The sequence below is a fragment of the Embiotoca jacksoni genome, unplaced genomic scaffold (assembly GCF_022577435.1).
Source record: "Embiotoca jacksoni isolate LCO1_2020_lvr unplaced genomic scaffold, fEmbJac1.0.p SCAF_5, whole genome shotgun sequence".
NCBI lineage: Eukaryota > Metazoa > Chordata > Actinopteri > Embiotocidae > Embiotoca > Embiotoca jacksoni.
This window is the reverse complement of record NW_027185403.1, coordinates 625,993-650,360: the sequence shown is the minus strand read 5'-3', so window position 1 is coordinate 650,360 and position 24,368 is coordinate 625,993. Positions and strand designations below refer to the sequence as shown.

The 24,368-nt window shown below is 41.9% G+C and overlaps 1 protein-coding gene across 1 annotated transcript; it reads left to right on the top strand.

The window, feature by feature from the left end:
* The first annotated feature begins 314 nt into the window (after positions 1-314).
* qdpra (quinoid dihydropteridine reductase a) lies at positions 315-11,811 on the top strand. The gene is made up of 8 exons (XM_069170963.1): positions 315-636; positions 763-855; positions 1,677-1,773; positions 2,578-2,718; positions 5,400-5,508; positions 8,204-8,287; positions 10,760-10,876; positions 11,674-11,811. Exons 1-7 carry the CDS (start codon positions 553-555, stop codon positions 10,860-10,862), a joined length of 711 nt encoding a protein of 236 aa, XP_069027064.1. The 5' UTR covers positions 315-552; the 3' UTR covers positions 10,863-10,876; positions 11,674-11,811.
* Positions 11,812-24,368: the final 12,557 nt, after the last annotated feature.

Here is a 24,368-nt window from a genome sequence, read left to right as displayed (position 1 = left end):
CTTTTTTTATTTTTTATTTTTTTATTATTATAAAGGTAAAACGATAATAAATTGTTTCCACACTGATTTAAATCATTCCAAAAATCAATGTGGAAATTTTTTTTTTTTTTTTTTTTTTTTTTTTTTTTTAAAACACTGCATGTGATTTATACTCTAAATCTTAACCCCAATTTTAATTACCTCCAGCAGATTAGATTTCAAGCGGCGGGACGGACCAACAAAAAAACAAAAAAAACAAAAAAACAAACGTCGCAGGGGTGACGTCATACAAACGTGCCCGGTCGGGATCACGCCTTTCACTGGCGAGCTTTTTTTTTTTTTCGGCGCGCCCCCCCCGACAAGTCTTTGAACGCAGCATTGGCACCGGCACCACCACCAACTTGTTGCGCGAGCGCGGCGACGCCCCCACTTCTTTTTTTTTTTTGCCTTCTCGACCCTCCTCCTCTTCCTCGACCCTCCTCCTCCTCTTCCTCCTCCTCCGGGTGTCCGCGTACTTTACGCGCAGCTCGGTCACTCACTGCTACCGACTTTGAGAAGCGGAGCGCTGCGTTCATGGCCTCCGACCGGGTGATCGTGTACGGCGGAAGAGGCGCCCTGGGCTCCAAGTGTGTCCAGCATTTCAAGTCCAAAGGATGGGTGAGTGGCGGCGGCGACTAATGCTGAGATGTTAACCCCGTTTTCCTCTGTAAGATAAACTGTGTGTGTGTGTGTGTGTGTGTGTGTGTGTGTGTGTGTGTGTGTGTGTGTGTGTGTGTGTAACAGTGGGTCGCGAGCATCGACATGGCTCCAAACGACGAGGCGAACGAAAACGTGCTCGTGAAGTTGAGCGAGTCTTTCACCGAGCAGGCGGGACAGGTGAGGAGAGAGCTTTGCAAGGTGCAACGCGTTTTCTATCCGACGGCTGTCAAACCAAGTCAAAAGTTTCAGTGACGTCGTTTTTTTGTTGTTGTTGTTGTTTTTTTGGGCGTTATGTATTTTATTTTTTTATTTTTTTTTGCACCGTTTAGTTGTTGTTTATCTGGCAAACGCGTGGGCTTTCATGCTGCGTTCAGGGAACACCTGGCAAGAAGGTGAACAATCGGGTTAATTTACACTGAAGCTGATTTATGACAGCTTTAATGGTTTTAATAAAAACAAAAACAAAAATTGTGCTGCTTTTTAAGTTGATAAAATATTTACATAATATATGTGTGTTTTTGTTTTTTTAAGTCTATGAAATAAATTGGTAGATTTTACAGCTCCAAGTTTTAAGATGCACAAACTACAAAACAGGCCAGTTTGTGACAAAGGGCAGTTTAAATAACATTCACTATTCCTAATTTATATCCATTTTACGGTATTTTTAAGTCGTATATGTCTTTATTTAGCCATTTTACATCTCTTTGATTAAAATCTGTTGCAGTCTTTCTGTATGTACAGGTGGTTTTCACAACATTTATTTCCTGTTTTTGCGATTTTATAGAATAAATCACATGTGTTTTGAAAAATAAAGCGCTATATTTACAACAGCAACGGCCGTGAATGTTTTCTCCAAAGATCACCTTCTTTATTTGTCGACCCTGAACTAACGTTTTCCAGGTGGCGTGTGCGAGCTGAAACGTGGTTGACATTTAAATGTCTTGTCAGCTCGTGTGCTTAATGAAAAGGCGTCAGCAGTTATCTGTCGTTCTTCGCAGGTGACGGCAGATGTGGCCCTGTTGCTAGGGGAACAGAAAGTGGACGCCATCTTGTGTGTGGCGGGAGGATGGGCGGGAGGAAACTGCAGTTCCAAAGGTCAGAGTTCAACCTTTTATTTTGTATTTGCTTTAATGTTAATCATCAGCTGTTATTTTTCTCGACAGCCAATCATGCTTCACTTCAAAGGTTGAAAAAAAAAAAGAGCTGCATTTAAAATACAAGTTTCAAATCTGATTCTTTTGGTCCAGTGAATTGGAAAGTTGTTATTCTGCTTGTTAGTTTATTGCATTTTTTGTCACAGTTTGCATGAAAAACTACAAGAAAGTAAAAGGAAACCAGCAGTTCTCTGGTTAGTAAACACTAGAATCGACGTGCGGCTAATAAATCCCGTCCTTTCATGAGCCATTTGTTTTCTGTTGGAAAGTCAAATGAGAAAACATTGTACCACTCGCAAACCTGAATAGTAAGAATTAAGACTGGAAACAGCCAGTTTGGCTCGGATTAACACAAAGTGTAAAAACAACAATTTGCTGTTTTACATGGGGAGTGATGTGCCGGAGCACTTTGCACTGAACAGTTGTCTGAAAGAAGTTTTTGGGTCCCAGCCAAGAAAAAGTCTGGCACATGACCCCTGTAAAGTGGCAGTTTTTATCTTTTTTTTTGTACAACTCAAACTAAAATGTTAATTTTTGAGTTTTAGAGGTGCTGCTGTGTGGATTTTGTCACTTTTTTTTGGAACGTGCCAGGCTTCCTGTTCCCAATTGTTTTGAGTCTTTTTCTTTTCTGCCAGAAAATAAACGAGCATATTTCCCCCAAATATGAAAAGGGCAGAAATGTTGCATCTATAAAAGGAGTCTACCATGAAACGGTAACACGTTTTCCCCTCTTCATCTCCGCCAGACTTGTACAAAAACACAGATCTGATGTGGAAGCAGAGCGTTTGGACCTCCACCATCTCCAGCCACCTCGCCGCTCTGCACCTGAAGTCTGGCGGACTGTTGACGTTGGCCGGAGCCAAAGCGGCGCAGTCGGGCACCGGAGGTGAGGCGCGCGGTTATTTGTAACGTAACGACCTGATTACCGGCTCTGCTCGTGCGTCGCGTTATTCGAACTATTATTAGACGCCGAAAGTTTTGTCTCCAGCTTCTCGCAGGCGCCAATTTTCAAAAATGTTCTTCGTTTTTTTTGCGCATATTTAATATCTTCGTGTTCTCGCTTAAAAAAAATAGACACCGGAAGACTTCGCTTTGGACAATTTCCAGATAACTCATTAAAAACAAGAAAAATCAGTTTCATTGTTGTAATCGTCTAATACGTCGGTTGCGGCCTTGTTATCATGTGACACCAGTCCGCAACTCATCAGCCTCGCGTGGCATCCAGAGAGGCTTTGGTGCGAGGCCATGTGATGTGCCAGCCGCGTGATGGGCTGTGCTCCAACTCCACGGCAACACAAAGCCCTGGCTCAGCAGTCTGCTCCGAGACCAGCGGCTCATCGGTCGCTGGCTTATGCAAGAGAACGACTCAGCAGTCCACACATTATCCGCCCGGACAGGGTGTGTGAACTCCACTGAAGCACCTGACGTCCATTGTTCTCGTCAGTCTATGTTTGTAAATGTGAGAAGGAAAAAAAAAAGAAGCTCTTAATGGTGACGTACTAGTTTCTCCCCCCCCCAAAAAAAAATCTATTCTTTAATCAAGAGTCAAATGTTAAGAAATATAACTCACAGCGCTGAGAGGTACTCGACACTCATCCCTTTTTTTTTCCCCTTTTTTTTTTTTTTTTTTGAGCGCTCTGATCAAACAAAGTGACTTTAAAGTTAATGAGCATCAGACAAATCCCGATCGTCTCTGCAGAGGAGATTAGGATGACTAATTGTATTGACTCTGTTGCTGTTAATGAAGGTTTTATGAATAAATCTGTCCGAAAGCTGGAAAAGCGCCAGCAGGTGCGCGTGTGAGATAACCGACCAAAACGAGGGGTTTTGCATCAGTTAGCAAAGCGGTGAAAATGGGAGATAATTTGATAAAATGACTAAAAGCTCAGTGCGGTTAAACACACTGCTTTTGATGATGTCGGAGGAGCAGGTTTTGTTTTTTGTTTTTTTTCCCAAATGGGGAATTTGCTTTGCACAAAAAACATCAACAACATCAATAATACAATTTAAAAAAAAAATAATACATCATAAATAGCTTCATATGGGAAATCTAGGAAGGATGCAGAAGTGCAAGAAATCGCCATCATCTCAGCTTGTTAAGTCAGCTGAGTGATTCCTCTTCTTGTCGGCATATTTGGGAAATCCTTTACGAGATAAAAGTGTTTATTCGCACCATCGAGGTCGCAGCGAATCATGCCGTCAACTTTTACCTGTCAGGACTTCTTACTTTGCGTCGTGCTTGAATTTTTAAAGCGCACGCTGCCGTTTACGCGCTTACCGGAAATAAACGGAGCATTTTTGTTTTAATGCTCGCGATAAACGCGCTGATGGCTTCTGTCCGACAGTTGTATGGTGGTACTTGGTTAAAAAAACAAAACAAAAAAAAAACACTTGAGTGAAGTGTTAAGACAACCGATTAAGAGTTAGAAAATCATATCAATGCCCTTTTTTTGGGGGGGATAATTTGACCCCAGATTTAGGATTTAAAATGGAAGTTAAACCCCAGAAGGAGCAAGGGCAGAGGAGATCTCTCTGCTTCGCCCTGAGAGTTTTTCAAATGATTATCCTCCAAGATATGTAACTCTTATTCAATATTCAAGCAACTTTTTGCCCATCAAATTCCGTGCAGAAGGCCAGTGCAGCCTGGTGGAGGGTCTTAAACAGAACGGAATGAGATAAGACAGAGTAACGCTGTGTTGCAAATGCCATACTTCCCTTTATACATATATGTAAACAACAAAAAAAGTGCTCAATCATCCCTAAGTATTGAGTCGAAGTGTGTCTCAGTAGAGTCCCGAGGCTGAACTTGCTGTCTTTACGTTGACATATTGGACTCCTAAAAGAACCTTAACACACACACACACACACACACACACACACACACACACGTTGTCAAACACTGATCCTTATACAGCAAATCAGTTCATGAATGCTGGTACCTCTAACTCGTGTTTCCTTTTGAGTTGCTCTTAATGTTTTTTGCTCTCAAGGGGGGGAAAAAAAAAAGAACAAAAGCTTGAAAGAAAAGTCGTGTCACCACCCCTTGTTCTTATTGGTCAGGGCTTTGTAAGCATGCCATAAGATGTTTTAGGGGTGGTGGTGGTGGTGGTGGGGGGGGGGGGGGGGTTAACAGATGCTTGGCGTTCTTTGGAAAGCCTTTTTAGATGTTTTGTGGGAGAGCTACTTACCGTTTCCAGATGCCGAAGACTCAAAACATCCCTCCGACTGAGTTTATGTCCAAATTCAGCATGAAAATAAGAGAAATAAGAGAGACTTTTTGCATCTCGCCCATCTTGAGTCTTCATACGGCGCCAAACATACGCGTGAAGAGTCAGACCGCATTTTACACCGCTACTATTCCAGCTTTTAATAAACTCACAGATTTCTTGTCCACTTGACCTCTCTACTGAATCAATGCCGTCCTCCGCGGGCACCGTGTGTGTGTGTGTGTGTGTGTGTGTGTGTGTGTGTGTGTGATGCATTTGATGTGGTCTGTGTTGCTGTTTTTTTTTTTTTTTGCAAACTGAATTCCCCCCCCCCCCTCCAATTCCCATCTGTAATCTGCAGGCATGGTGGGCTACGGCATGGCCAAAGCTGCCGTCCACCAGCTGTGTCAGAGCCTCGCGGGCAAAAACGCCGGGATGCCGTCGGGAGCTGCCGCTGTCGCCATACTGCCGTAAGTGACGATATATAAAGCGTCGCAAACACGAACAGTAATGTGGTAAGTAGGCCGATCACAGTAGGGAGGCCTTAAAGGAATAATCAACCAAAAAGTCTCTCGAGCATCAAATATTGACTCCTTGTAGGCTCGTAGTTTGACTCTTCAGAGGTTTTTTTTGGTTTTTTTTTTTTTTGCTGTCTTCTGAGGCCCCTTTTCCGCTGCTGTTACAAACTAAACTTGACACTATTTTTTTTTTTTTTTTTTTTTTTTTTTTGGCGTTGAAGATGACGTCATTGTAGTTTCACTTAATCGATTTAGGCGGTACAATCTAGGCGGAAAAAAAGATAATTCAGAAATGTACCCGGTACCTAAAGCGAGTGGAATCGAGCCGGCAGCGGAAAAAAAGGGCCTTCGGTTGCAGTTCAGTTTGGATTCACAGCAGTTATAACCGCTGACGTCGACCTGCAGTAAAAAATATGGGCCCACAGTTTTTTGTACCACTTATTCCATGTTTTGCAAACTCTGTCCGTCAATTAAATCATAAAATGTTAAACTTGCAGCTGAGCCTTGCGGCTCCGAGTGGGTGTTGCCATGACGATGAACAGCTCCAAGGTCCAAAAAAACCCACTTACTGTAATTATGGTCAAGACAACAACAACGGGGTTAAAGGAGGTCGTGTTGGTGTGATTACGTTAAAAGTTTCCCCGTCATCAGAGGGCTGATGCCTCCCTCGGTTCCCCCCCCCCCAAAAAAAAAGTCACGGGGTCTGATCATGTGACCAAAACGTAACGCGTGAAAGCGTTTTTGCTCGCTCGAATTTGACTTATTTATTGCAAGTCTCGCCATTTCAATTTGTTTGCGAGCGTGTTTTAATCGCCCTCGACGCCGTTAGATGGGTTCCAGTGTATTTCCGTTACGGCCGCGTTGCTGTCCTCTCCATTGGAAAATACGTGTTTATTTACTTGTCCCGTGGAAATCTTCCGCTCTACCGACACCGGCGATGCCCGCATGCCGCTGAAAGGCCCGAAGATAGAAGCTATTGTGCCGTAGAATTAGCTGCGCCTGACACTCTCTGCTGTGCCGGATGGATAAACGCTCGCCTTTATCATCAGTCTCGCTCCTCCGTCGGCTATAAATCCACTTTCTGCACTGTCATTGTGAGAAGCCAGGTTTTGTGCTTTCGGGGGGAGGGGAGGGTGGTTGGAGGAGGGGGAGGGGGAAGGTGTATCCTGCTCCTGCGCCCTCTTTGGCTGCGTTTGCCTGCAACGTGTATGAGGCCCGGACCGAGTCTGCCTCTCCAGCATGCTGTCACATCTGTTTAGCATTAGCTCCATGACTTTGCATTTCTGCTGCGCCCCCCCCTCACCTCACCTCACCACCCGCCCCCTCCCCCCTCCTCCTGCGCTGCCTGCACCATCACATACAAACGTTTGTGGACAATCACAATACGGAGTGTATTCCTGCAAAAAAAAAAGAAAAAGTCAGGTCAATGTTTGAACAGGAGTTTCCAACAGTCGGACACCGAAGTACCAACGGATTCGTAGCAGCTCAACTGCCTCCGTGTGTCTCACCCTCTGCTGCAGCGTCAGCTGTTTACATTGTTGATAAGTGGATCAAATGAACAGGCCAAACTGGAATAGCCTAACGTCCAGTTGTTTCAAACACCAACATGCGTCTGTGTCTTTGGCTTTGTTCAGACCGTCAGCACAAATCTTTCTCTTTTTTTTTTGTTGTCTCATCAAGATTGTATCAAGATAAACAAAATGTGAAAGTCGGACCAACAAAAAAATACACATAAAATGTGATTTTCTTTTTGGCAAATTAGATCCCAAACCACATTCAGAGGAGGCTTTGAAATGTGATTCCAATCTGATTTTTTTTTTATATATATATATATATATATATATATAAATTTGGGACATGCTATTTGCTTATAAAAAAAAAAAATAAAAAAAAATGTGCCTTGAACTTTGACCCAATCAGTCACATCCTGGTACTTCTACTCTATTCAACATACTATGTGTTGAGACATGCTAAATGTCACTCCGGCATACTAAACAGTACGATGGCGTAGATATCGACGACGTTATTTTCAGGCGGGCCGAGTGAACAGAATCTTTGACGCCGCTATCGGAGCGGGAGTTAGAGAGTGGAGGCTTCGTCGCCATAGACGAAAACGCCGCGTCGCCAGCGCTGCAACGCATACGCCGTTACCACGGCAACCCATGCCGATAAGGCTGGTGATGTCTGGACAGAGAAAATCACTTGTCTGTAACAGTGCAGACAGCCTGTCCTAAAGATCTGATTTGAGAAAACGAATCCAATTTGCCTGCAGTCTGAACAAAAGCCTTTGACCTCATGAAGCATCCCCCCCCCAAACCCGCCCCCCCCCCCTTACATTCAGCTCATGGGTCAGGATATTATATTGTTGTTGTAAAAGCATATTACGGGATGTTAGATTTTTTTTTAGCGTGCTCGTACAGATAGTGACAACAAAACCCCGCTGTGAAGAACTGCTGCGAACATGATGTAAAACTGAAAAATCATCAAAGATGACAAATCCACTCAAAACCTGTTGTGTAGTGCGTGTGCGTGTGCGTGTCCGTGTCCGTGTGCGTGGAGAGATGCTGCCGTCAGCCAGCTCTGCTTCCTGTCTGCCGCTCAGATGCAGCTATACTCCCCCTGATTGTCATCTGGCTTCATTTGGCAGCGTTACCTTGGATACGCCGATGAACAGGAAGTTCATGCCTGACGCAGATTTCAGTTCCTGGACGCCGCTGGAGTACATCGCAGAGTGAGTGCTGAAGTTAACACCCGATTCGTGGTGTCATCCTCTGTCTTATTTGAAGGCCGCAGAGAGTTCTGTAAACCCAAATGATTACGTAATAGTTTAGTATATTAGATTATATGTTTATCAAAATGGTTACATTCTGTATTCAGAGTTGATGTTGGCCATCATACTTCTCTTTTTTTTTTTTTATGAATATTTGTATTTAGGAGGACTGCCATATGACTAATAGCTTTGGTGTTTGTTTTATGCGTGCATCAATTTGTCTATTGTGTCAGTAACATTATATTTTGCGGCCTTCATACATTACAGCAGAGATTCAATCAAACTTTGCGCTATGAAATAATTACTTTTATAAACAGATATCTAAATCTACTTGATGCAAAACATCCCAGCGTCTTGGTTTTGACATGTTGAACTACTTGTAAAGCCGTTTATTACAATGCGTTTTAAATCTAAATTAAATTCCTGCAAGTTTAATTTGAAAAGGAAAGGATGGGAATTTTTGGGTTTATCTATCTTTTCATTAAATCTAAAACTTAAAGAATGAAGATTTTTGGGGAAAAATATGAATGCACTGGATTTATTTATGTATTTATTTTTATTTTTTTATGACGACAACAACAACAAAAATACTTTCTAGTTTAAAATAAGATGTCATTTCTTCCAGGCAGCTAAACATTTCTTAAACGGGACATCAGAAACCGTTTATTTCAACTCAAAGCTGAATACATGCTGCGTGTGCGTTTCGACAGCTGTTTGCGTTGATTCGTGTTCAGCTCCGTGTAGACCTGTACAGATTAGATGGGATTTGATCCACTTTGATAATCCCCGGGGAACCAGGCGAGGGTCTGAGGACCGAAATAGAAACAATCTGGGTGACCGGAAATGACGGGAGGCGGCGGTGCGTTTGTCGTCGTCCCTTTTTGTGTTGTTCTCTTCTTAACCTTTTCCAGCCGACGTTCATTCATAAAACCTAGAAACTATCGCTCGAGCATATTTCCAGTATGAGTCGTTGTTGCGGTTTCTCTTTAATGTGTTTTACTGACTACGAGGAAAAACTAAAATTTCTGTAGTTGGTGAGAAATATCGGCTTTTTATTTTTTTTTTCCTCGTTTCAAAACTCATTTCTCTTCATAATTGATTCGTCACTACGTGAAATAATCGTTATGTCGGGTTGTTGAGCCGACCTGAAAAGCCCTGCCTTGTAATGCCAGATAAACAACACACGGAAGCATCCCATAATACAAACTAAACACCCTGCTTATGTCCCGATCAATAATATTACAGACGTTATTTGACTGCAGATAATGTTAGCATTACTTGGATAACTGTCATAACATTTGATTTTATTACACCGTTGTCACCTCTTCTCGTGTATTGGATTGACCGCAGACCCCCAAACGCTTGAAATGTCGTTTTTGCTTCCGTGGGGTCTCTCGGCTCCTCCGCAAGGAATGCAGTGTAATTTTTTGGGGGGGTAATTTTTGGTGAGTTTATATCGATCATCTTACACATGATCTTGTTGTTAGAGACCCTTCTAAGATTCTAACACCCCTACGTCTGTGTGGAAATGGTAGCATCCACTTTAGAGATGACTAAAGTTAATTTGGGGCTTAAAAAAATATATTTTAACCTTTTAACCTCACTCTGACTTTGATTCTGGTTTTTTTCCTTCTTTGGGGGGAGTTCAAGTCTGACCCCGACCCAAACCCCTCTATTAATTCAGTGCAGTCTAATTCAACAGTCCTCGCAAGCCCTAATGTTCTAATATTAAAGAGGGATCAGTCGTGTATCAAACATTAATGATCTGCTGCGCTTGCTTTATGCTGCGTTTCTGTTTTAATTTGTCTCCTATTGTTCCGTCTGTATCTTCTTGTTGAATTTTGAACGTACGTGCTTATTGTTAAGTTTGTGATCTGCCGCCGTCTCTCGTGTTTGTGAGCTTGTTGAGTTTAATGTATTTTCAAAAGCGTATCTCGGGACAGGCGTTGCACATTAACTCGGTCTATAAACGCTGTGTGGTGTGTGGCATTGGTTTGTGCTACATACTTGTCCCCAAACAAATAAACATTAAGTAAATAATAAATGTTTGAGAAGAGGTGCCGATTCAACTGTGTGCTCGTTCAGACGGCTGCTGTTTGCGGTGTTGTCGAACTGCAGCCTGTTGTGCCATACGGAAGGGTGTTTCTATTATTTTGTACAACCTATTTATATCAATAACGGTCTCTCTGTATAACACGACAAGCTTCAGCCTCCTGAACGGCCTTAAAGTTGATTCGACACCTCTTTTAAAAACAAAACTCAGTTTTAGCGAGATTCTTTAAATTGACTGTACTGTTAAATAAATGTTTTTATAGACACATGTTTAAAGTAATAAACATGTTAGAGCTTTGAGTGCTTCAGTAAAACCCCCTAACACCGCTTGCATTTCTTTGTTTGTTGTTGTTGTTGTTGTGGTGGTTTTTTTCTCCGCAGGATGTTCTTCAACTGGGCCACCGGAGTGAACCGGCCGGCTTCGGGCAGCCTGATGCAGCTCGCGACCTCCGGAGGCGAAACCCAGGCGGTGGCCGCTCAGTAGAGGACGGAACGGAGGTGTGGAGGCGGTGGTGGTGGTGGGTGGGGGGGGTTGTTAGGTAAGGAGAGAGAGAGAGAGATGGATGGAGGCAGAGAGACGAGGAGGACTTAGGATGAGTGATGGGGAGGGTTGGAAGGTGTAGAGGTGACGAAGAGAGATCCTTGAATAAAACAGGGAGGTGGAGAGGAGATGACCGGATGGATTTGTTTTGAGGGAGGAGGAGGAGGAGGAGGAGAAGGAGGAGGAGGGCTTTCTTTGCAAATGCAGCGTCTCAGCGCCATCTAGCTGTAGCTCTCTGTAACAGGCCATCGGACGGTGTTAAATCACCAGTCAAAAACTTGACCAAGGGACCATTGAGATTTACGAATTTTCATTTGAAAGATCAGTGATGGGAAATCGTGCCACATTAAAAAAAAAAAAGCAAAAAAATAAAAACAACTTCAGAGTACATGATGGTACATTTGGGGTGTGTTTGGCGAGGCTGGCGTGGAAGCTGAAGGAAAAAAAAAAATGCATATTTGTGGAGCTTTTAAATTTGTAAGTCAGTGTTTATTATGTTAGTATTAATGTAGGAGAAATGCAGAAAATTCATAGGAAGTATTTTTTTGTTTTTTTTTCCTCCAAGGTCCCCATCCCACTATTAGCAACTTCATACCTACATCACCCGTGATGTGCGAGATCTGTAGACGCTTTAGTTTCTACTCTTTATAGACCCCCGAAGGTCCTCTCAGAAAGTCCAAGAAAAGCCGATGTCTTCTCAACACGCTTTGAAGTGGAGTGGCCTTACTTTTGTTTTGTTTGGTTTTGTTCGTAGCTAACAAGTCGAAGTGTCCTTCGGTGTCCGCGGAGTGAAAGAGGAAAAAAAAGAAAGGTGCTCTCCTCCTGCTGTTGGTTTTCCAAGTCGTGTGTTGTAACCGTGTCGACGTTCACAATAAAAAATGAGTCAAAATAACACTTTTTTTGGGGGGGGAAACGGTCGATGAGTCTCACTTCAAGGTGCGTTTTAGTTTCAAGTCGAAATGGATATCTGATAAATGATGACATCAAACTATCTAGTACATGAACTCGACTGCGCTGATGTGTTGTTGTTTTTTTTTTAAACAGATAATCCTGGAAATTTCAAAAGTAAGACCGGTGATGTTATACATTTTCTTGTCAACAAATCTCCTGAAAAGACCAAAACTTATGATGTTTGTGACTATTTTTGGTTTCCTCCTTCGTTTGTAGTGTAAATCTTAAAAAAAAAAAAAAAAAAAAAAAAAAAAAAAATCTCAAATATATATTTATTTTTGAAAGGGGATAAATAATTTACAAAAAAAACAGCTGGGTCCTGTAGTTTTTAGCACCTGTTAATTGTATAAGTAAAAAAAATGGTTTGTGGTTTGAACTATATTCGGTTACAGATGATTCTTCGTATTTAACTACAGGGGACTTTTTCATCATTTTTAGGTAACATTTTTATGAACACGGTTCTTGTATCTATTTGTCCTTTTGATCTGAGCTATGTGGAAACTGGTCCATCTCTTCAGTGAACTCAGGACTCAGACAGGCTAGACTCCAGTCAAATTTCCTCACATTTAAGTTCTTAAGGTCTTTATCTTCAAATAGAAAGGCTTCAAAAGTAGAAATCGCAGCGTCACGTATGAGAAAAAGCCCAATTTTGATCGCTATGTAAACCTGTAATCTTGCTTTCTTCGTCTTTGTAGTCAGAACCAAGACTGTACTTAATAACAGGATCAATTCACTGTTGGTTTTGGGGATTTGTTTACATCAGAGAAAGGAAAGAAAAAAAAAAAAAAAAAACTGTCATCAGAAACCCTTCAGCATATAAAACACCCACTAGATGGTGCTCTTAAATAAGAGGTCCCGCGGCTTTCACTGCCACTCTTGTGTTTTCCACTGGAAGTCATATTAATCAAATGGTTGAGTTAACACCCGGAGCTTGAATGCGCACTGGGCGCCGCGCATACATCTGTGTATAAAAATAACTTGCAGAAGGACCCTTTAGCGCTCAGTCGCCTGCACGGAGCTGATTGCGGCGCGCCCGATCCTTTTCACCTTGGCGAATGCAAATCTCTTAACAGCGGCAACATCTGGGAAGACATCAATTTAAAAAAAAAAAAAAACACAACAACTTGATTATGACAAATAGATTATTTTTACAGCCCCATTCCTCTCTGCCCAAAAATGTTGTTGTTCAACCAAGCCATATATATATATTTCCCCCCTAAGCGTGGAGCAGGATGCACATAAATAGACTGCTGGGGCCGCTGCCGGGCCTCAGTCCTAAACTCCACTATTTCTCCCAGCCGGCCACAGTTCCAGCGGACTATATGGCTGTTGACAAGCACACTGCAATAAATCACCGCGCTGGGGATTAATAGGAAAGAGCAAAGCGCCCCAACTCACTGTAGCTGATATGTATTTATTCTACGTGGCGTAGCAATTCATCTCACTGTGTGTACTCACTGTGCATGTGTGTGCGTGTGTGTGTGTGTGTGTGTGTGGGCCCGAGGCGAACTCAACACGTCTATGCATACATTACCTCCCATGATGCCAAGCACTATAGAGTGATTGCCCATGGGGATCGAGTCAATGTTGATCACAGAGAGCGTTTCGGCTGATCCAAGATTACCGCTGACACGCAGCGCGTTGTTCCATAGTTTTGCGGCCGGGGCAGATAAGTTGTCACCCCGGCGCCCACAGATGCTGTTGTTTCGTGCGAATGTGTTTAAAAAAAAAAAAAAAAAAAAAAAAAAACTTACACGAGGAGCAAATTATTTGTGTGTCAGCGGTGCCCTAAGGAGAATGCATCCGGGGTGTAGCTCCGGTTTTCGATGGCATTCACATCAGTTTAGATCAGAGTCTGATGGTGAGTAAATACGAGGACGACCAACTGTGAAGTTAAGAGAGTCTGTGCGGCGAAGGGAGTCTAATCAGGTCAAGCGGGGTCATGTTGTGTGAGGAGACGGCGGAAAACTGGGACTGTGCATCCATCGCAGCGTATTTGATTATCAGTTTATATTAAGATATGGTAACTATTTTGTAAACTTCAATTTGACTGAACATGAAAGAAAAAAACAAAACATATAAAAGGTAAAAACAATAAACACATTTTTTTTTTTTAAAAAGAAACCTCAAACAAAGGGAACACAACAGCCCCCCCCCCAAAAAAAAAAAATCATGCTTCAAAGAAGTTCAGTGACAACAACGAGAACAAAATACACCAAAACAAACCAACTCGTAACAGGAATCGCAGTTCATCACAAATCCAGTCTGCATTTTATTCTGAAAGATTCTTTTTAGTTCTGATGAAGTGCCACAAGTTTTCAACTCATTATTGCCGTTGTTCCACAAAAGCAACTCCCTTTGTTGAAACACAGCGTTGCTTTGTATTTGTCCTCACTGGAGGTTTTTTTTTTTTTTTTTTTTTTTTAAATATGTAGGTTATGGGTCTCTCAGTTGGAACAACAGGCAATTGTTGATTTATTACTTTGAACATAGTTTGAATAGTTTTGAAATCCACCAGATCCTTAAACTATTAAAATAACAATATACAAATATTCAAGTAATCAGGACGATTAAGAAACGAAGGCTACCCAACCTGTAAGCAGTCAATCGAAAGGATGCGCTTCTTCTGTTTCATGGTGTATTATATTGACTCATCAATCCGCGCACACAATACATAAAAAGTACGGATTTTTCCATACGAATGCTTTTCCTTTTTGCCGCTTTTCCCTCCAAACAATGCAGCAACACAGCGATGATTCGACCTGGTTACTAAAAGTTTTCAGATCTTCAGGTGCTCAGCAGCAAAAGGCCCCTTTACGCCTTGTGATGCCACCTAGTATGATGCCAAAGCGTGTAATACCCCCCCCGTCGGTCCGCTACAGGATGCCGTGTCCGTGTCACGTTTGGCCGGGCGTGAAAAGTTGGATGCCTCAAGTTTAGCCAACAAAAACCACGTGGTTGGGTTTAGGAAAAGGAAGCAATCGGCGACTTACCTCCTCACTCTGACTTTATCGCTTTTGTACTTCGTCACATGACCTCCTCCTTCCACCTCAGTAACACGTGCGTGTACTTTTCACGCCGAGGCGAAAGCGTGACACTGACACGCTTGTCCTCCAGGTGATACTGGGCTGGTATGATTTATGACTTCTTCTTTTTGTTTTGGTCGTGGCGATCATCCGCTCATGCCTTCCTGTTTAACCTTCCCGATATAGAATCAAGGTCGAACACGTAAAAGGTAATATATGCTTACGCCTTCTTGTTTTATTATTTACTTTCAGACTTTAGTATAAAAGATCATATTGAAGAAAGAAAAAAAAACGAGTAGGGAAACATTATTATTGGGAAAAAGTACCATTTGTGTGCCATTGCTTCTTTGTGATGCTAAATGCTAAAAAGCCCATGTGGTAGTTGAATAAAGGAGGGAGGCAGTGTTTTTTTATTCAGTAGCAGGAAAACAGGTGGAGCTTCGTGAATTTGCATCGAGTAGGTGTGAGACCACCATGGCTGTGGTGTTTCGCTGAAAACGTTCATTTTCCTGACTAAATACGTGTTCAACACATGAGCGACCACCTTATTTGATCGGGTATAGAAAAAAGGAGTCAAACTTCCTGAAACTCAAACTGAAGAGAAATGCTGTCACCTGAACGTGATGTGTGAAGTACAGCACGGAAACGCCGCCGTCTCCATAATCACGCGCAAAAATCCCGCTACGCACGCAGGCTGCACGGCCTAAAGTGAGTTTTTTTTCTTTTTGTTTTTAGCACAGGAATTAAAACCTGTAAATAACGAGCAAAAAAAAACAAAAAAAAAACCCACAACACCCGCTTTCAAAACTCCAAACGGTGATCTATCTGGATTCTTTAGAGGAAGAAAATGACGACTGTGTTTTTCATCTCCAGATGCGCCCCGAATTTGTGTTTCCTCATGCTGCATATGAAACCATTATAATAGATTACAGTATGCACGCGCGCGCGCACAACCTGTGATAGCATTAGCTTTATTGACAGTGGATTGAAGGCTTTCAAGCAGCGGGGCTGCCTCGCTTGATTCAATTCATTGTGTGAAGCAGGGAGACAGAAGAGCAGCGTCCAGTCCTGCTTGTAGATGAAACCCCCTCGAGGTGAATTTCCTGATTAAAGCCCCCCCACACCCCCTATACTCCCCTCAACTCCCATACCACCCCCCCAAGCTCCCTTCCCACAAACCCCTGCAGTTGTGTGAGCGTATATATAACCGTGTGCCTGTGCGGTGTGCTTTTATGTGCGTGTGTAGTGCATGTGTGTAGTGAGTGGATACGTGTGTTTACATTGTGTGTGCGTGCGTGTGTTACACTGCAGGCTTATACCTGCTTGCGTGCTTTATGAAGCAAAATTCGTCCATATTTAAAAAAAAAAAAAAAACCTCACCTTATTTTTGTCGATTCTTCATCTCCCAACTTAATATTTTGTGTTGGTACTCTTTCTTTTTTTTTTCTTTTTTTTCTTCAACCTTTTTTTTTGTTGCTGCTGTGTGATTTTAAAAATGCACTCATTTCTTATGTGTGCACACATCCGTGCACCACACGTGCATTAGTTTACGTGTGTTTTCCAGAGGTTATGTCTGAGATGGCGGGGCGCCATGTGGAAGCCATTGAGACCCGGAGCGAGCAGCGAACATGGAAGAGGTGAGGCCAGATGGTAGTGGTTAGCCCTTGGCTGCTCCGGGTAACCCGACCTGCAGGGGGAGGAACCCCTCTTCGCCTCCCGAGGACCGGCCCCCCCGCCACACATGTGTTTGCGTGAGAGTAAGTCACCCAAAACCCACCGAACCCGCCTCTCAGCTTCCTGGTGCGGCTCGTTCTCAGAGCCGGGTTGCTCTTTTTTTTTTTTTTTAAATGTTTTTATTTTTTAGAAGCGAGGATCTAAAACATCAAACGAGAAAAACGATCAGACAGGGAACGGTTCAGAGACGGGATCACGGAGGATCCAGAGGTCTGATGGAGATGCTATTAAGAGTCTGATTCATGTTTTGCGACCTGCACACTTTTGTGTGTCTGCGTCATGTAATGGTCAGCGTTAAATCACTTTGGTGCACTAGTGCACCAGGCGCTTTTTAACAGTTGTTGAATGTGTCCAAACACATTTATAATAGTTCTGCACTGAAGTAATGCTTCAAGGTACTTGTACTCGAGTGCTTCCACTTCACAGTATGTTACTTTATGTTTTTGCTTCACGACATTTTAGAGGGAAATAATGAGCCTTTTCCTACCAGATACATCTGTTATCCTCACTGCACAGTGAACTTTCTTTTTTAATAGCAGGAAATGATCCACGCGTTCAAGTTTAAAAGTTAAAAGTTTCGTATTGACTAAATAGATTAAAAAGGATGTGCAGAAGTCCATGTATCCATTATACAATTAATAAATATAACATAAGTAATGTAAGGGGCCATTCTGCAATGATTTGTGTTATTTAAGATACTTTATTTAGTTTATTTTGCTTAACAGATTAAACTGCATTAGATCCATCTTAATCATCTCAAGTCTCCTTTCACAATAACGCATCAGTAACAATAACCAAATATTATAATACAGTATGTTCAGTTGATTGTGTGCCTGCCTTTACGGAGATACTTTTTATTTGTTCTTTTTTCCAAAATTATAACAGATGACATGCACACAAAGGCCTTCACATACATGTACTGTATATACGGACACGCTCTCAACTACGTACAGTATATTAAAATATGCACAAATTAAAAGGAAACAAAAGCCATTGCAGCAAAGGCAGGGAGCTAAACAGCTACGCAAAGACCTCTTCTAAAAACTCCGATAAGATAAAAATAGATTACATTGAACAGAAATAATGAGAGATGGAAAGGTAACTAGAAAATAAAGGGGGGGGGGGGGGAAGAACACTGGTTAATATCATGTCTCTGATATAGTTTTCCAACTAAAATGATTACTAAAAATGACTAAAATTGCACCTCCTTCATTGTCAAATCCAGAATCTCTGAATAGTCACATATTATTTATTTCAAAAGTTGAACAACTGGATACAAGATGTCTCTCAAGATGACTTTAAAATAGTTACCAAAGCTGAAATACTGACTTCTACAGTAGCTACACGTTCATCATTTATATCTAAATAAACTGAAATGCTATAGCATGTATGGAGATGTTCCTACACTGAACAGTACATGAGATAAAAATAGGTGACTGTGCATCTATTAATATCCTGCTTTTGCTTTTTTTGCCCATCAAATCTCTCTCTGTTAAATAAATGTAGGAGGATCCAGTGTATTCAGAGTCATAATAAGCTGTGTTGTACATAATGAATGCTGCTCTCTCTCTCTCTTGTAAAATCAGTGTCATAGCTGCACTCGGCTCGGCCTCTAGATGGCACTAAGTCATAAGTGAACCCGAGGTATGCGGCAGCATAATTAAACGGTGAGTGAGAACTTTTTGATTTAATTAAATGCCCCTCCAGTCAATAACTCACAGCGCAGGGTTGAATGTGAATGGAGAATTATTATTATTTTTTTTTTGTTCTGTCCTCCCAACAACAGGTCCGGTGTTTCTCTTCAGATCAAGGCAGCTCGAGACAGTGCTCAACATCTGCTCAGTGAGAGGTGAGCCACTGCTTGAAAAATCCATGTCAATGAATAAGTGATGTGCCGATGAAGACCTGCTCCAGATATTCTTTCAATGCACACAATAATGAAAACCTCTGAAATGACTCACCAAGTGCAGCCGAAAATGCAAAAAAAAAAAAAAAAAAAAAAGTGAGGACGGTGATGCTGAAAATTTGAAATGTCCACAAACACACACAAACACACAGACAAGGGCAACACAGGATTTGTGATTACACTGAAGTTATGTGGGAACATGTTTTTCCCGGCTTGTCAGGGACGTCACTTTCCTGCCGGAACGACAGAATGACAGCGACGGCTTGCTTGTTTCTGTCAAACCTCCACTATTCATATTACTGTTTTTTCTGTCTCACAATGTTCACTGGCAGTTTTTGTCATCATTTCCTGTCCTCTCAGAGGGACCTGGTGTGCGATAGAGTGAGTGTGTTTTATAAAAAGCAGTGCGATGGTGTTTCGGTGCAGATTTTTAACATTTTGAGAAAAGTTAAACGTGCTGCTGTTTCCTCGTTTGAGATAATCAGCACGTGCTACAAGCCGTCACGTCGCCTTAATTTTCTTGTGTTGTACAGTTTATGCATAACATCTATCAAGACACCACCCTGCTTCTCTGAATTTCCAGTTTCCAGTATCTCGAAGGCTGTTGGAATAACTATGTTGTTTCGATAGACTGAATATAAAAGTGGATGTAGTTTCCTAGTTTGAAAAGCGAGGCCACTGTGGAACTGCCCTAAACTGCAATACCACCGATGGCCACTAGGGGTTGTTTCCAAAAAGGCCCTTTCTGCATAGACTCCCATTCAAATTCTCTCCATGAAATAGAAGGTCAATACATTTTTTTCCACAAGTTTTAATGGTGTCATCTGTTAAAGGTACTCCTTCTTATTAGCTTGCTGGCGGTCCATCTGAAATTAATCCAGTCATTAATTCGATATTAGGATTCAAAAAGCTCTATTTTTGGTGTCTGTTTCATTGACAGGCCTGGTTTCCGCTATAGGTGGGCGGGGCTTAGTATCCCCGGGTTTTCAATTATATCAAGTTAGACCCATCACTGGCTCCTCCCCAGCACATCCAAATATGGTCACTTCTGGCTCCAAAATATCAAAACGGCGACGGCCAAAATCCGAACTCGAGGCTTCAGAATGGCAGTTTACAAAACAACAGGTGACATCACTGTTGGTTGGATCTCAACAACTGCTTATTTATCCTCAGAAATATCTGAACTAAAAGCACACTTCTAACCTTGATTGTTATCATCTTTCTGAAAAAGGACAACACTTTGTGTGTCTTTCTTGAAAATTAATATTTCATTATTATCATTAGTTTCAACCAAAACTCTGGTTAGACATTATATTCTATGATGAATGAAGTCCTGACACAACAGCCCAAAATCATAAATTAGCTTTACATCATATGACGCACTCTACTCTTGGACTACTTGTCTGTAGATATTCTATAACCTAAAACCACCAGCGGTTCAAAGTCTTCTTTATGTGATGTAAACCCCATTAATGCCACCCATCCTCGTTATCCATTGTATTAAAATTAATATAGTTACAGTTTGTGTCCACACGAGGATGCTTCGGTCTCTTTTTCATTTATTTTCAGTAGATTTGATTACATTTTAATTAATATTTCTGCCACCTGGAGGAGAAGAAGTCAGACGTTTCGGCCGTTTATCCATAACTTCAGCTTCTCCGGTCGCTTTCAGTTCCAGCATGAGGTGTTAAGTTACCATCACTGATGCTTTATTAAATATTGTGACATTAATTATACTATAAACATCAGCTCCAGACTCATTTTCTTTGGTTTATGATTGTAGGTTAAGTAGCAGCAGATGTTTCACCGTAAATCAAACGCGTCATCTTTGAACTGCACTTTTTTTTTTTTGTGTAACTTGCGGATGCGTCTTCTGTTGTTATTTTGAATCTCATTGAGTAAACGGTTAATCAATAATCAAAACTCACGTGTAACTGATGGAAGAAAAAAAAAGTTGAACTCTTGAAAGGTGACGCTATTTGAAGATCCCCGAACACATCTGTCCCCCAGACCACACACACACACACACACACACACACACACACACATACACACACAGACAGACCTTCCCCTCCCTCACCGTCACTCCATCAGGGCCGAGAGTCTTCGGGGTCCGGGGCCTCCGGTTACCTGAGCGGTTATCCGGTTGCCAAACAAGCTTTTCTTTATCACACATTTTAGCACCTGGCGCCGCGACCCGCTGCGCTCTCGGGTCGCCGGTCCGCTCGTGACACTGCCGATCCCGTAATGGAGGTTTCTTGTACTCGTTGCTCTTAGTTTAAGTGTCTCTGGAGAAATGCCCAACATGTAAATACGATGTAAATGCCTCCGGGCTAAAAACCGGACTAAAGCGATGACAACCAGGGACATCAAGACGGGGGGGGACGACGGCAGGCTGCCATTAAAGGTAATAGTGTCGTTGTTAGGCCCCGCTGCGAGGGCGGGGTGAGGCTCACATGACCCACCTAATCACATCTGTCACTTCTTGGGAACGGACGTATCTGACAGTTCCTGGTCGTTTCGTTCCCGCGTAGGAAGTAGGCGGAGCATTTGTTTTCAAATTAGTGATCGACGGAGAAACTCCAGGACGTGACCCGCTTCGTGTACGACACGGGTGATACGTTTACCGCTGCAAAGAGGTGAATTCCTGTTTGAACTGTTCCTATCAGACATTAACACACACGCAAGTTTAAAAGATTATTTACGAATGTGTTTGAAAAGTTTTGGGTTCTCGGCATGTTCACTACTGTAAATGTCAAATGAAAAATGCAGTGATTCTTATTTGAAACCGGTGCTGAATACATCATCTGCTAAATCATGCACATATTCCTTGTGCAGGTGTGAAGAGTTAACCTGTGTTTATCAAGCAGACAGACAAACAGACAGGTGATGCTATTCATTCATTTTAAAGAAGGCTAATTCTACTTCTGAATACTTTACTTCCTGATGCAAATACTACTAATACTCCTGCTTTTATCGCTTATTCTTACATTGTCAAAAGTACTTGTACCACTTGGATGATCCAAATAACTACCAGTAAGTAGTAATTTTGTAATTTGGGGCCACAAGGTGTCTAGATTTCTGGGTTAAGACTGGAATAAGTATGACTGTAAACTTCGATGTAATCTGTGATGTTTTATTGCGAGTAACTGGTCGTAACTACACGTTGAAATCTAATCACTGAAATACTGTTTTCATATATAACCTACACATTCAAAGATGTCATTTCAACCAAGTTCAGTTCATTTAAGACTTGTTGGATAACTAAATGTATTCGAGACATTTTCAAACTATTTTACTAAAGCTGTAATTTATTTCTCCAACCAAAACACATTACGGAGCACATATTTATAATTAACTAAATTCTGTCTTTTTGCTCATTCATGGAGAATCATCAAAATTATAACTAGAAAATGCAGTTTCAGGGTAACTGAGCGAACCCAGACCGCTGATGAAGACCTTGTGATACAACTGAAAGCTCCGGAGCAGCTACTAAATGGACCCCGGAATAAGAAAAGATGACTGTATGTGTTTTTCGTAACATCGTCCCTATGAATACTTACCTGTACCTCAGCTAATACTGCCCCTGCTACTATTACAATACTGCAACAATCCCTGCTGTTCACGTCTAACTCTGGCGCTTCCAGGAGTCTCACTGCTTATGCTGCTCGTGAGCGTTGCTTCTAATCATTTCAGTTTGTCGTCAGGTTGAAAAACACCCGTCGGTACGAGAATATGCAGCAAGTTTAGAGTTATTTCCCTCTTAAGCTACGACATCCAACAGCCAGTAGGCCCGTCGACGTGGGCGGATACTGCAGGCAGCAGCCAGTCAAATCCAGGTCAGTGGGGGGGTGGGAGGGGGTGTGGGTGAGGCGGGAGGGGGGGGGGTGCATGTGTGTGTGTGTGTGTGAGAAGTGGGGGGGGGGGGGGGGGGGGGGGGTTGTTGTACTACTAAACGCTGGACGAACGATGTGACCGAATTGACTTTCCATACGAGCAATAGGATCTGACCAAGTTAAGCCTCTTGGGAGTCGGGCGGTCCTCTCTCTCTCTCTCAGGGCGGATTACGTACACACTTCTCTCTCTCTCTCTCTGTCTACTGTACACACATCTGTCCACAGGCCCGTCATGTCTGTCAGTGTCTCTGTCCCCCCCCCCCCCACACACCTCTGTTGCCTTCCCGGGACGGCGCCACATGCAGAGAAACAGGTCCAAAGTGATCCAAGTTTGGGATTTTTCTGGTTCCTCTAAGCTTCAGGTCTTTGTGGAAACATAGTCTCCTCTGTGCCCCCCACCCCCACCCCTTCCCTCCCCTCCCACCCTCCCTCCTACACATCTGTTTCTCATTTACATCCTGGGTCTAAGTTCAGACAAAAAAACAACAACAACAAAAAAAAAAGGGGGGATTAGGTGGGTGTTGGTAGGTGGTGGTGGTGGTGGAGGGAGGGGGGGGGGGGGGTAGAAACATCTTAAGTCTCCCATATGTAGCTTTTTCCTGTCACTTTAAAAGACTTCGTTTGGAACCGTGGGATCCGGCACGTTAAAAACACCGACGTAAATGATTAAAGAGCATATCTACAAACAAATGAGCGTGGCTTTTAAGAGGTGACGGCTAATGTGAGACATTTGTTGACAAAATAATTACATCTGCAGCGTGGAACCTTGACATTTTCAAGTAATTAAATAAATAATGGAATGAGGAACATTATAGGGCGCTAGGCGTAACTCAGATTTGAGATATCTCTGTTTTAGTGACTCCGATGAAAGATTTTCAATTTATCTTTTTAATACTCAACTGTGTGTCGAAGCCCCGCCCACCAGATTTTCTGTCCTTGTTTACAATGATGGTAAAGGGTGTCCTTTACAAGTTAAATTAATTATGGCAAAATTAAGTCCTTAGTTCTTAAAAATGACTGTGAAGTCCGTGTATCTTTTAATGGGTGTTAGAAATACTACAGAAACAAGAAATTAGAGTTATGTTTTGTTTTGTTTTTTTGTGTGTGTTTTAAAACTGTTATAAAATAGCAATAAAATGGAGTAATGTATTCATCCATCAAATGAATACACTGCAATAAACATGGGACATTTTTATATTTAACATTACGGAGAACAAAGAAATTTGTCATTAATAAAACTTTTGACGGTAAAGAATTTGCTTTTTTTTTTTTTTTTTTTTTTTTTTTGCCGTATAATAAAGGTTGTAAATGTCATCAAAATAGTCTTAAAAAAGATCTTAAACAGTCATAAAAGTAACATACCGAAACATGCAGATACCTTGCTGTAAACTTTTTAATAAGTACATTTTAAAACAAAAGGCTTTCCGTCTCTGGCAGCTATTGCTAGCCAGCCAGTTTAGCAAACGTTATTTTGATGAGTTGGTTGAAAACGCCGTCTCTGACATTTTGATGTGTGATCTGATTCATTTAAAAATAAAAGCCCCGTAAAATGGATTTTAAATGCACTTGATGGCAGCATACGCAATATATAAATGGATATCGGGGATAAAAAGAACACGTCCCAGGCAAAAAGGTGGCAAAGTTTTGTAACAAAATAATTAACCTTGTTTAGCTTGTTCCAAAAAAAAAAAAATACATTCTCACTTTTAATATCATCAGAGACTATATTTTAAGTATGATGTGATGTTGACGTATGTTTTTTGACAAACCCAGCTTCACTCCAGTTGTAGCTGCTTTAATTAAAACTTGTTCTAATACAGGTCAGATCCAATGAAGTTGCACTGCAAAGTGGACGTTCCGCTTGTTAACTATTTTGAACATTACCTGTGAGTCTAATGTCAGTTCAACAATTGCGTAGGCCATTCAGTCAAAGCAG